The sequence below is a fragment of the Amphiura filiformis genome, chromosome 14 (genome assembly GCF_039555335.1).
Source record: "Amphiura filiformis chromosome 14, Afil_fr2py, whole genome shotgun sequence".
Lineage (NCBI taxonomy): Eukaryota > Metazoa > Echinodermata > Ophiuroidea > Amphilepidida > Amphiuridae > Amphiura > Amphiura filiformis.
In genome coordinates this window covers 54,685,683-54,700,113 of record NC_092641.1, presented here as the reverse complement: position 1 = coordinate 54,700,113, position 14,431 = coordinate 54,685,683, and the positions used below count along the sequence as shown (strand labels likewise).

The following is a 14,431-nucleotide window of genomic DNA, read 5'->3' as shown; positions in this document are numbered from 1 at the left end:
TGATTGATTGAATATATTAATCATAAGTATACCAAATTTTAATCAAATTAAATCCTACATTTTACAAGGAATTACCCAAGGCTTATAATCGATCAGTCCCGTTGTTGCCATGCACCTTCGATTGGTTCAAATAACGCGTACGAGTATCGCGTTGACACGTACGCGCTTAGGTGTGTGATATCGTGTCATATCACACGGGTAAGAACCAATAAGATTGCAAGAATATTCTCAAGTGTTTAAGAATGTAAAATATGAATACGAATAGGTGTACCAAAGTGAGGCTATCGAATTAGGTATGGTAAACATACAAACTCGAGCAGTCGACGTGGTGCTTTATTTGCAATTTTTTTATAATTAATCTGAAACAGAATTAAAAATAGTTTTGAGTCTGATGTCACTGTCAATCAAGCTCCCCACGACCCATAATAAGCGCCTAAGAGGATGATTGATGCAACTGGTGCCGATCGGAGAAAAGGAATACGGTACTTTGTTAACAAGGCAAAAATCAACTTTTTTAGACATTGTTGACATTTGAAATTTTGACATGAACTTTTGAGAAGGTTTGTAAGTCTATATTTGAAGGTGTCAAATTAATCATCGCCGTTTCACCGCCAAGTTCGTTCAGAAAGACAACATCACGACACTCGTAAACAAACCGTGTCGTGTTTGATTGACAGATGACGTCAGACGCAAACACTAGTCTTTTTTAACTTTGTATTTGATTATAGTAATCTAAACATGAGCTGCTGTGATCATCTAGATCTATTTATCCCATGTACATGTCCTTAAAACTTTTGAATCCATGCTTTCTTCAAATGTTTTCAGCTTTGACAGCCAGTTGCCATGGCAATTGCCATGAGCATGAAAGTTAGTCTTAAAAACACAGTGGTCAATCTGTCATCCTAACCAGCTGGACTTCACTTGGGTCACCATATTATATGCCCTCTGGCAACTCCAGCCCTGAAACTCACTCCCCTGCCCAGCTGACCTCCAGAGCACCAGGAATGTGTTGACATGCAAAAGGTCAAACATCAGCAGGTGTCGAGGTATATGAGATCAAATTATGAAATCCAATATCAGAAAATGAAACCTGTGAAACAAAATTTATTACCCTCGCTTTTCTCTAATCGAGGGTAATTTTGCTAAAGTTCTTTAAGGACCCGTCGACGAAATGTGAAGTGTTTTGATCATTTCGTGGAGCATAGGCACAACAATAATTATTGCAAGAGAAAATAACTTTGAATGGTTTCACTTACTATGTTAGCAATGGTTTTTTTCTCCGATGTCAGATCTTCCAAATGTTGCGTCTCAGTTCCCAAGTAGTAGGAGTTCTCAACAAATTGGATCATTTCTTCCACCGTGCAGTCTATGTTATTATCAACAGCCTTATACCAATCGGTAGCGTACCACCCAAGAAGAATCCATACGTGGCCTGTCATGCCCTGCTTATAAGCCTGGATATAAAAAAGAAAATAATGAAAAATACATACTAATAATAGGTAGAAGATCCAGCTTTGTGAGAAAACGAAAAGTGGAAATAAAATGGCTGATGCTGCTGTTCAGACGATTATATCTTGTTTACATTTCTGCAATAATACAATGTAAACAATGAGAGTACGTTTATCTGGGCGTCAAATACCTTGAATCTAGGCTACCAAAGCGAAAGTCAGCTTTTCATGAACAACCCAGATGGCAGCAAGGTTCGCAACCCACGAAATATCCCCACCCCTCCCCGTGGAATGATGGACGCCAATATGTAACAATTTTAACCACTTTTGAGCATATTAGATGGTTGTCGTCAACCCTTCCCCATAGTCCTGTACATAGCAGGGTTTAATGTACATCCTCCAGGACTCTACCAAACCAACCTTTTTAGCTTCCTTTTATGAACCTATAACACATTCAATATGTTAATAAGAAATATTACCCGGCACTCCGGCCATATTTAAGGCGAAAGGTCAAATTTCAAAGTTCCTCAAGCCTGGTTAAAAAGCACACCAAATCATTCCTCTCATTGAAAGGATTATTGATTATTGAGTTATAAGCAAAAATATTGCTTATCGTGCAAAAGGGAGTCACCTAGGAAACATAATAACATAGGTTGTGGTCAAAAGGCTGCATATGGATTACGTTTTGTTACCTGGATAGATTTGATCATGTCTCGCTTCGTTTTTCAACCAAATCGACGGTAATAACTCTTGTAGTGAGAGATCAACATTTAACCACAAATTGCCTCAGGCAAAACTCACTTCCTGGGAACCAAATACCACACAAGGTCATTTGTATGTAACTCATTGACCCATTTGTGTTATATACTGCCTCTAGCTATAATGACATCCTTGTGATCTGGTTAAATCATTAACAGACACGATCCTCAGGAGGGAATTCAATTTTTGATCAATTCTCTCCAGGTAGTGAAACGTAATGGAAGCATTTTAGATAGTGCAAACAATTCCTTCATTGACTTGTTTATACATGACGAGATATGTTCAGACCATTTGCGTTGAAAAAACTGACCTCCCCCAAGATCTGGCCTTTTTATGTATAACTCAAGAACGGTATATCGGAGGTATGTCAAACTATACTATTTCTGAATCCTTGCAATGAGAGAAATAATTTAGTGTTCTTGTTAACCAGATTAGAGCAACTTTGAAATTTGACCATTGTTTTGAATGGTGTCGGGAATTATTTTTTGTTAACATATTGAATGTGTTATTGGACCATAAAAGGAAGCTAACAAAGTTGGTTTGGTAGAGTCCTGGGGGATGCACATGTACAGGACTACCATGTCACCATGTTTTGACATAGAAACGTCGAAAAGTTAGTATTGCAAAAGAGGTTGTTCAAAAGTGCTATGCATATAATAAGAACTAAGCATAGGAGACACCAAAGATTAAACAATAAATGTAGCTTTTGGAAATTGGTATAATTACCTTTAAGCCATGTTGTAACATCTCCATTAAAATAGATTAGTATTTTCTTTTCGGATATGTCCGCTTTTAATAAAGCTGAACAACTGAGATAAAGCAAAGCAAATTGGATTTTACTCATACCAGCGCCGATGTCGTCAATGCGTATCACTCCATCGATCGTGCTGCTGAGTGTCCCACACGCCATATACGTACTGTGTTATGAACATCAAGTACATGTTCAACTAATATTTCCATCGTAATAATTAAACGACGGTTCCTGCGTTTTATTCAAAATCTCGATTTTGACTAAACTACATCACCAAGAGTCTTGATTTTTGTTGGGTATGTTAGTTTAATAACATACATTATAATCGTGTAAAAAATGGAAATTTGCAAAATATTGAAGGCGTGCTCTTCAGCAAATGTTAAAATATGTCTTTAAGCTCGCCGTATCTTACGCCATATCATATTATTATGATTTTTAGAAAACAAAAGATAAAACAACACTCTTACTATCACAACAGAATAGGCTTCTAAGATCTCAGGAAAAACAGTTAAATTTTGGTAATAGAATACCCGGGTAGAATCTATTTAACTCACCATCGTAAATGGAGAAGTAGTGTTTTTTCTTTCTAATCTGTGTGTTTATTCTCTAACAAGGCAAAAAAGGTTTGTCTTAGACACATTTGGTAAAAAAGCTACAATCTACGAAAAAAAAGGTTGGCACACTTTGCCTGTCTTTTTGTATATCTCTGCCCCCGCTCCCCCAATTCAATGTTGGACCAAGCCATGTTGTGAACAGGTCCGTGAGACACTCCAACCTTGAATGATGGGGAGTGGGGAAGGGTGAGATACAGGGGGGAGTCTGTGCGTCACATATATCGCATGCATGTTTTACTATCCTCTCCAATTATGATAGGGCACGTATTTCAATTAATTAGTACAGGTGTGCCAACTATTAATTTCGCGGATTGTAGGTGCTATGTTTTGTTTAGAAAATGAGCTATGAAATATGCGATTTTTTTACAGTCAAGGCAATATTTATGTACTTCCTGATGTATTCAAAAACAGAAACATAGTAATATACATACACAATAGTTTTGTTAGTCCCTTTAAAAATCTTGGCGAAATGTGTACAAAAAATATAACAACCAAACTGTACAAAATATTGGAGTTCACATAGCAATGCGCTGGGATTTCTGAGAGAATCGGGTTTTTTTTTGGCCAAAGAGTAGTAAATAACTCACCTCACAAAATACACGTCTAGCCTTAGTTTGATACATATTCACGATGATAATCCGTGCGTCTTGGTTCTGAACGTGTGAGTTAAAAATAATGTTTGAATGTAATAAGCACTATTGACATTGGCCATTTATTTTCAATAACCACGCATTTAAAAAAATGTAATATTATTGCATTGTTAAATGTGCCAACAATGAACTAAAAATGTCTATATCATACACGAGAATTGTATTGTAAATGTGCCAGCGATTGACTAACAATGTCTATATCATAGACGAGAATTTAATTGAACATAAAAGTCTTTCAAGAAAGAAATTGAAAAGAATTTTGTACATATCTACAAGTATAATAATACTTGAAAATTTAATCAAAACGTGTATCAAAATAAAAATTGAAAGGCGAGAATTCTGGGCCATCTCTGTTAGCAGATATATAAGCATTGTTGTCTTCATCACATAAAAATAGATAATTCTGATCTGAAACAAGTTGCATTCTAATACTGTATGATAAGTAAATATAATAAACATCTCAAAAAAAGTAACTAACCCTTACCCCCCCCCCTTAAAAATGGCCCTTATTCAAGAGACTATCGTATTACAAATCTGTAAAATACGTTGGAAGCAGAACTTGTTTCTGTGCATTTTGACACCTCAATAGATACGATAGCTCAGAAAACAATAAAACACTGGTCAATTTAATGTAGTGAGGTCCAGATTTGACAGTTGCACTTACATACAATACAAAAACACTCAGATATCATTACACAGATTTCCTTCCATTATACTGATTACAAAATCAATACAATTTACTGCAACTTTCAAATCTTGGGTTATAGTGATTTAAATGTACTCTGTGACGTCAATATTTAGTCAATTGCTACAAATGAGGTGTCAAAATGTGTGGAAATAAATTCTCCTTCCAACGCGTTTTACAGATTTGTAATACTGTACAATCGCCCGTTTTTTTAATAATGGTCTTTATTGAAGGGGGTTAGTTACTTTTTTGAGATGTTTATGTGTCATGCACAAAATAATCTTAGTGAATAAAATGAGGTAAAAGATAAAAATAAAATTTCATTCACAATACTTTTATGTAAATGCTTGACTGATTTATATCAATCTGTATTTATTGTTTCATTCGGTATATGTTCAAACAAGCTGTAGAGAATGAAATTAAATCAGACAAAAACGCGGTCAAATAAAACAAAATAATACAAAGCAACATAATTTACTTTACCTTTAAGTTTTCAACTTGGTTGTGCGGATTTTCAGCAAAACTCTCAGAGCTTACAACGGTAATGTTTTCTTTACGCAAAAGTGTTAGTAGGTTGTCGATAGCCTATGAATTAATGAATCAGTAAAAATAATAATTTTCATGACTAACTGTCGATATACGGTAACATTTAATCCAAAGAAGCAATAATTGTTTTAAAAAAATGTTTCAAAATGTTAATTATGAAAAATTTATTAAAATCAAAGATGACAAAATGAAAGATGACAAATTTTTCACTTGCATACAATATACATTTTTGAAGTTTTCCAATCATCAAGCACTCAACGGTCGCATTATGTGAGGTCATGTTTTGATTGCTTAAGCAGAATTTATACTCCATCACTGAGCGAAAGTGATTGATTTTTAGCCAATGAGGTAAAACAAAAAAAAAAGCGCAGTGATTTATAGTGCGCTTCGCACAGGCACAACGCCTAGACGTTGATCCACAAGCCTCAGCACACTTTACAGGTTGTCGCTGACAACTATGACCCCACATCATTCCATATACCATTAAACAACAATTCGGGGACTTTGCTGCTTCAAGAGCGCACACCCCAGACATACCACAAATAACCTTCGGAACCAGGATCAGCTCCCCGAGTTTCGTACGGGTTACAACGAGACAAATTAGCAGTGAGTTCCTTGTCCAGGGGAATTTCAAGCTAACTTAATTTTTCCACGAGAGCGTACTAGGCACCGCCATGGTTCGAACCCGCAATCTCTCGCACCATAGTCGAACGCCTTATCGATTGAGCTAACTTGACTGTTATACAGTTAAGTCCCAAAGGTAGAGCGATCTTATTTACTTTTTTTTTTTGCGTTGGGGAAAAGCGCGCTACCTTATTGGTAGCCAACATTCCAACATCTCATTTTTCTGAAATACGACATATAAAGTGGGAAAATATGGCTGTCACCCGATTTTTGAACAATATTGCTAAAACACTGGGTTCCTGACTTTAACGACCCCATGCATTCAGATGAAAGTTTCAGGTTTAGAAAAGACCACAAAATGATACTCAAATACTCTACTGATATGACAAATTTAGAAACTCAATCCTGTTATCTCTGGCCATACACCTATTGGCATCTCGTTTACATCAATAACAAAACTATTGCTGACATTGTAATTCTTTGAATGGGCCAAGAGTCAGTTTCTTTATAACAAAAACAAAATATGCCGATAATGACACGTTCTTGGTGCATGAGCTTGATATATTTGTTGTTTCTGATATTCGATTGTTTCTTTGTTTGCTTTATCTTTATTATTATTTTGATAGGTCGCTGTTATAACAATAACACTATAGTCTGATACATGCCTTCCTCGAGGCATCAATAGTGATCCTCATTGTATATCGACAAGTAATGACGATAGTATATATTTTCAGGAAGGAAGTGACGTAGGGAACTAGCATAACAGATTCCTGCAAAAATAAGCAGTTTTTGAGGAAGGCATACATACTATGATAGTTATTGACAGATAGACAAGTCATATCAAACCCTGTATATCAAAGACGGCTCGATAATTGCTATTTGTAATTCCAAAAACTTCGTATTATTGCATTCCAATTAAGGAGAAAAATTCCTTTGGTGGAGGTAAAATAATAATATTATCATTAACGAGTATTTCCCGTTAAGTAAAGAAAATGAGCCTCGCACAATTCGTTGCTAATGTTTTTCTTATGAAATGAATTAAAACTCTAAAGTGCAAACTCTTTTGCCTGCCAACTTTTGGATATCGTTTTCTTTTGCCCTCTTTGTCCACAAAGGTAATCAAAAAGGTCAGTTCCGTTGTAAAAATCGATCTGAAACATCTAAAAGATTCAATTATGCTTTCAGCAAACGACATTAGTAGAATGAGGGAAAAGAATCAAATAAGATTTTCACCTGCATCCCAGAATCCACCATGTGGTGCATGGTGTAAACTAGTCTCGGTCCCAGCCGATTTGTGCTCCTTAGTGACAGAGGAACACAAACCGGCTGGGACCGAGACAAGGTGTACACTGATTTGGAATGTTTCCGTTTTCAGCCACAACAAACCATGAAATATCTTTTAATAACATATGCGTCACGAATATAGTATGTTCTTTTGTGTGCAAATAACCAATTTCGCACTTAAATAGATTTTTACTACTCTTTTGTTATGTTATTATACATTAGGCTTCCGAAATTTACGTGCAGAAGTTTGCGGTCTGCATACATAAGTGAATTTCCAAAGCAAAGATAGGTTGATGTCCTTGTTGAACAATGACTGGTTATCATTTTTCATTTCAATTAATTTCATAACCCGATTCTGTTTTACCTTTTAAGGCTCTTAATTTGTGCAAACTTGAGTCCATGTGATATTGTTGTGGTAACTCCGTGTGCATGTTCAGTGGGAACTTGCATGGCTTGGGAATCAGTTTGAGGTTGTTGTTTTTTGGGTTTTGGTTTTTTTGGTTTTTTTTTATTATTTTTTTTTAACATACTTATGGAAAGAATGTGATCCAACAAAGTAAGGACAGTATTGTTAATTAAAAGTGAGTATGTGTTATATGACAGTCAAATTTAAGTTGAAACGTTACTTTGCTTTAAGGGTAGACGAGGTATTGTTGATCGAAAAAAATGGAAAAAGAAAGTTCATTCTACAAATCATATACTTTGAAAACTTGTCAGATTTATTGTTGTTAATGAGTTATGTACGTTTTGCAAAAGTTTTTCAGCCCACAGAACCTACAAAAGTATATCTGTGATATTTGAATTCTTCTGCACACTCGCTATGAATCATACAATTTTTGCCAAAACTCACTACCATTCCCTAGATGATGTGAACTACTAAATCACAACAGTTTAAAATAGTTGCTAACCTTAAGAATGTAGAGCATTTTGATTTAATTATATGTCATAATTCTTCTCATTCGACCTGATTTGGTCCCGTTTCTCAAAGTCTCATGAATCTTACGATTGATCTACCACACGTAATCCACTGTTAAATCTATCGTAAGTCTTTGCGAAACGAGCCTCAAGTAACTATAGATTGTGTTACGACGACAATTTTCTTCCCATTCAGAGCAGTCGATTATTCAAGAGCATAGAAAAAACAAGTGGATAAAAATACAAAAAATGGCAAATTACTTCATTGTCATAAAATTTGTATTATATCACTAATTTAAAAAAAAAAGGACATTCTTCATATTCAGAATGCAATTTGGTGTGTCTGATGTGCTCTCAGGTTGGATAAAAAAATGCTGTCAAACGTTGCTATCCTTAACAATGACAAATTTCAAGACATCAAATGTTTAATTCATATATGTACAAGCAATCAACATTTTTAACATGTTTCTCATTCCGACTCGTTAACAACTCGATTTATTGACAAAACAAAAGAAGAAACCGCTTTAACAAATTTGATTGCTAGACGATCGAAAATATGAATGAGACAAAATACAATGACATTAAAAGAATTTTAAATGACAGATTAATGAAAGTGCATGATTTTTTGGACGAAGTTTACATTTCTTTGTTACTATTAATTGCAATAGTCAAATAGCCAAAATAATTGGGAAAATCTAAACTTACCAGTGAAAATATTTCGTAGTTTTCATGAATGGTAGCTACTCTAGTCCATCCGAAGTATTTAATGAGTTGAATTCTAGCTGGATTAAACATCGTATCTGGCATAATAGTGCGATAGAAATACGGATACTGCACTCTGTTCGATAAAGATGGTGACGAAGCGGAATACGACATCTGTAAGGAAAATAGGAAATCGAATCTTGATAGTTATAAGTAGACCTATTACTTATACTTGTCAATGTATATTTATCTCGCTTTTTATGCCAATTAGGATGACCCCTATGCTTCCGTAAGATTATGATGGTGTCGTTGATGAAGCAGATAACAATACAATCTGACATATCTGTTTATACGTGTCCATTTATCAGCTACCTTCGAATATATTTTTATAAATACGTATTTATAAATACGCACCTTAGTCGGGCTCTCATTCACGCGCGGATGGGAAATAGTGTTCACTTTATGTTTGATACGGTTTCTAGACTGAAATTTTGCGTAGAACACGCTCCCGTAGTCCACTTTAATTAAAAATGTGCCCAAAGTGCTTTTCCGGGGGTGCCCCTACAATGGGGTCAAAATTACTAAAAATGTATTCTAAGGCCAATGGTGGTGATTTTGGTGTCTAAATATATGTTTATGGACATGAGAAAGTCATTTAGATAGTTTACGAAATCCAAAATGGCTTCCTTATGCTCCAAAATTCAAAATGGCGGCCAAAATGGTGAATGTTAGCCAAACTTATTTGAACGGCTTTTTTATGCCGATGGTAGTGATTTGAGTGTCTATGAATATGTCTGTGGACATGAAATAGTTATTTACATAGTTTATCAAAATCCAAAATGGCTGCCTTATACACAAAAATTCAAAAAAAATCAAAATGGCCGCCAAAATGCCGAAAATTATTCTAACTTATTTGAACGGCGCTCTCGGGCCGATGGTCGTGATTTGAGTGTAGGTATAATGTTTGAGAACATAAAACATTCATTTATATTGTTTATAAAAATCCAAAATGGCTGCCCTATGCCCAAAATTTCAAAATGGCGGTCAAAATGTCGAATATTAGTCTATATCATTTGAACGGGATTCTCAGGCCGATGGTGGCGATTTTGGTGTCCAGATATATGTTTGGGGACATGACAAAGTCATTCAGCTAGTTTACAAAATAAAAAAATTGCCCTATGGTCCAAAATTCAAAATGGAGGCTAAAATAGTGAATTTTACTAAAAATTACTTGAAAGATATTCTTAGGCTGATGATAGCGATATTGGTGTCTATAGGTATATGTTTGTGACACATAGGCCCCTATAGTGTACATGACCAAGTCATTTAGATAGTTGATTAAATCTAGAATGGCTGCCCTATGCTAAAAAATCAAGTGGTAGCCAAAATTGCACATTTTATATTGATTTTATCTAATTATCATATAGACACCCCAGCTCCTGGGACTTAATTTTTGTTTTAAATCTAAAGTCGCCTTGTCACAATATAATCACTTATAAATGCAACATAGATGCCCAAAATATTCAAAATGGCGTCATTAACCAAATGTTAATACTAACTAACACTATCACATTTGATGTCCATTGATCTATTATGATTTAAAAAGGTACTCTAAAGACGATTGAAAATGTTGTATATCCCGTAAAATGTAAACTAGTTCTATCTCTAAACCTGGACACTTGAAGACCTTGGTGGCCATAATATGAAACATCATATAATAATCATTATAACGCAATAAGTAAAGTGATAAACCCTAGAACTAAGTAGGGGGGTTGTACCACCCCAAAGATTTTCATCCGCCATAAAAAAAAAACCGCGTATTTACGTCCAAACGACTTAAGCTAATCGCAGATCCATCCATTGCGCTCATTTTAGTGATAAAATGTTTGCCCAAGTACCTTACCCGGGGGGACCGGGTAGGACCGACCATCAAAGATGGCCATGGGGGGGTGGAGGAGAGGCCCATCATGATTTTCATTTCACTCTTGTAAAATTATTCCAAGATATATTGACTTGTTACTTGTAAGTTAGGTTGAAATAGCCATTTCCTTTTATATTTATGAGAAAATTCGGTGAAAATCGCACTTTAGATTTAAAATCGTAGATTTTTTTGGCCGAATCTATTTTGCCTATACTTTTGTCGATAGCTAAAATTTCCCAATTTTACATGGGTGTGCTCACATTATGACGTCATAGCGATATTATGTGGGGAATGTGGACTTTTTTTGGAATCACTGGAGAGAGTAGACCTATAGCTGGTGCCAAATATAACGGCATATGACGTTTGTAATTGAAAATTAGGGAGGGGGGTTGCAACACCCCCTTCCCTTTGTAGTCCGTGTTACAAAATATGGCTCAGTAGTTCTAGGGTTAAACTTACAGACGTTTCCACTTTTGATCTGTTATGAGTGAAATTAATGTGCTAAAAGTGGAAATTATTGTTTATTATCTATCTTGGTCTTGATATCGGTCTTGGTCAAGCGAATGTGATGGCTTTCTAACAAATCCAACTTTCTCAGTTACCTGACTCCAAGGAACAGTCGCTATATACTACTGAGAACTACTGAGCCATATTTTGTACCACGGACTACGAAGAGGAGGGGGGGGGGGGTGTTGCCCCTAATTTTTAATTGTATTAGGTACCAAAGTATAGCTATGGGTCTCGTTTATCCAGTGATACCAAAAGAAGTACAAACATTCCCCACATAATATCGCTATGACGTCATAATGTGAGCACATCCTTGAATATATGAATGTACAACCCACCCAAGTCCGTACTTTGGCCAAATTGAGTTAAGCATGGAAAATTGTTGCTTATACATAGGCCTATCATATGTATAAAAGTTGAATCCAAATCAACCCTCTACGTGGGTCTATTAGCATGTTAAATCCAACATGGCCTACACCCGGCATGTATGATTCACATTTGTTTTTAGTTTTTCAAAATCACTTTCGATGGACTTGGGTGGGTTTTGTATTCATGTATTCAATTCTGGTTATTTACAAAAGTATAGGCAAAATTGATCTTCTTCCAAAAATTCTACGAAAATGCGATTTCACCGAATTGTCTCCTAAATATAAAGGAAAATGACTATTTCAACCTTACTAACAAGTAAAAAGTCAATATATCTTGGAATAATTTTACAAGAGTGAAATGAAACTGTATTTACTGTAGAAACCTATGGTGGGCCTCCCCCCCCCCCCCCCACCTCTATGGTCAATCATCTTTGATGGTCGGCCATACACCGGGTAAGGTGCTGGGGTAAAAATTGTATCACTTAAAAGAGCGTACAGGATGGATCTACGATTAGTTTAAGTCGTTTGGAGGTAAAGACGCGTGTTTATGGAGGATGAAAAACCTTAGGGGTGGTACAACCCCCTACGTAGTTCTAGGGATAATCACTTTTGCGTTATAATGATTATTATGTTTCATATTATGGCCGATCTTCAAATACCCCGGTTTAAAGATAGAAATCGTTTACCTTTTTAGGGATATACAAGAGTTGGCCACCTTTTTAAATCATAATAGATCAATAGACATCAAATGTGATTATTTGGTTAATGGCGTCATTTTGAATAATTTGGGCATCTATGTACCAATTACAAGTGATTATATTGTGACACGGCCACCTTAGATTTAAAACAAAAATTAAGAGCTTGGGTGTCTATATGATAATTATGTGAAATCAATATAAAATTTGCAATTTTGACCTCCACTTGAATTTTTTAGCATAGGGCAGCCATTTAAGATTCCATCATCTAAATGACTTGGTCATGTACACTATAGGGGCCTATATGTCACAAACATATACCTAGACACCAATATCGCTACCATCAGCCTAAGAATATCTTTCAAGTAATTTTTACTAAAATTCACTATTTTAGCCGCCATTTTGAATTTTGGACCATAGGGCAACTTTTTTGGATTTTGTAAACTAGCTGAATGTCTTTGTCACGTCCCCAAACATATAACTGGACACCAAAATCACCACCATCGGCCTGAGAATGCCGTTCAAATGATATAGACTAATATTCGACATTTTGACCGCCATTTTGAATTTTTGGGCATAGGGCAGCCATTTTGGATTTTTATAAGCAATGTAAATGACTGTTTCATGTCCGCAAACATATACCTACACCCAAATCACGACCATCGGGCCGAGAGCGCCGTTCAAATAAGTTAGAATAATGTTCAGCATTTTGGCGGCCATTTTGATTTTTTTTGTATGAGGCAGCCATTTTGGATTTTGATAAACTATGTAAATAACTGTTTCATGTCCACAGACATATTCATAGACACTCAAATCACCACCATCTGCATAAAAAAGCCGTTCAAATAGGTTTGGCTAAAATTCACCATTTTGGCCGCCATTTTGATTTTTGGACCATAAGGAAGCCATTTTGGATTTCATAAACTATCTAAATGACTTTCTCATGTCCATAAACATATATTTAGACACCAAAATCACCACCATTGGCCTTAGAATACATTTTTAGTAATTTTGACCCCCATTGTAGGGGCACCCCCGGAAAATGCACTTTGGGCACATTTTTAATTAAAGTGGACTACGGGAGCGTGTTCTACGCAAAATTTCAGTCTAGAAACCGTATCAAACATAAAGTGAACACTATTTCCCATCCGCGCGTGAATGAGAGCCCGACTACCTGACCAATGGGCGGGACATGCCAAGACCAGCAAGCGTGATTAAAATTAATACTCATGCCATTGAAAACCATAACAACCATTTAGATAAATACCATGAAATTTAAATATTAATATAATATTGGATAGCAACATTTTTACACATAGGGGATTCTGAATTTGTAATATGTTATCAAACACAACATTTTGAAATTATTTGTCGACGGAAAAATATTTATCCACGGAAACGTTTACAATTTAACAAAAAAAGACAAACAAATTTCTACGCAGTCTCGCGTGGTTTACCGCTTTTGCATTCAAATGTACTGGAAGACCACCCGCTATGTAGAAGGTCACTTCGAGACTTACTGTCTCCAAGCTGTTAATGGCAGCGCGGAGGTAGTCACGTGGGTATTTATAAATACATTTTATATAATAGAAGCATATTGTTTTATTCCTACTCATCTTTGTTTCCGTAATGCAAAATAGATTAAAAAGTTGGAAGGCCACGCATTAGAGGCAGAGAGACATATACCGTTATAATTTGCCAATACAACTAGTCATCAAGGACATTGTCGAACAAAGTACAATCGTATCGAGGGATAAAACGATTTTATTTTCACGGATTTGACCTTCTTAAAAAAATATATTATAGACATAATGTACCTCATCAAGGAAACCGGCAGTAGGTCAGGAAAATGATAAACAGTAATAATGATTAACTGGAATTTGCTATTGCTTAAGTTAAGCTTGTGGCTTTATTGATTAGGTTCGTTATTTTCCTGTTTTTAGGTTTCTTCTGGTCCTCTTC

At 35.6% G+C, this 14,431-nt stretch overlaps 1 protein-coding gene across 1 annotated transcript in view; it reads right to left on the bottom strand.

Annotated features, from left to right (window-relative positions):
- The window catches only part of LOC140169507 (gamma-aminobutyric acid type B receptor subunit 1-like), a 58,242-nt gene that overhangs the window by 30,491 nt on the left and 13,320 nt on the right, over window positions 1-14,431 (bottom strand). Inside the window, exons 3-6 of the mRNA XM_072192769.1 lie at window positions 8,982-9,152; window positions 5,391-5,492; window positions 4,160-4,225; window positions 1,257-1,454 (exon numbers count right to left, since the gene is read on the bottom strand). Of these exons, the coding sequence (XP_072048870.1) occupies window positions 1,257-1,454; window positions 4,160-4,225; window positions 5,391-5,492; window positions 8,982-9,152 (537 nt within the window). The remainder of the gene's footprint in view (window positions 1-1,256; window positions 1,455-4,159; window positions 4,226-5,390; window positions 5,493-8,981; window positions 9,153-14,431) is intronic.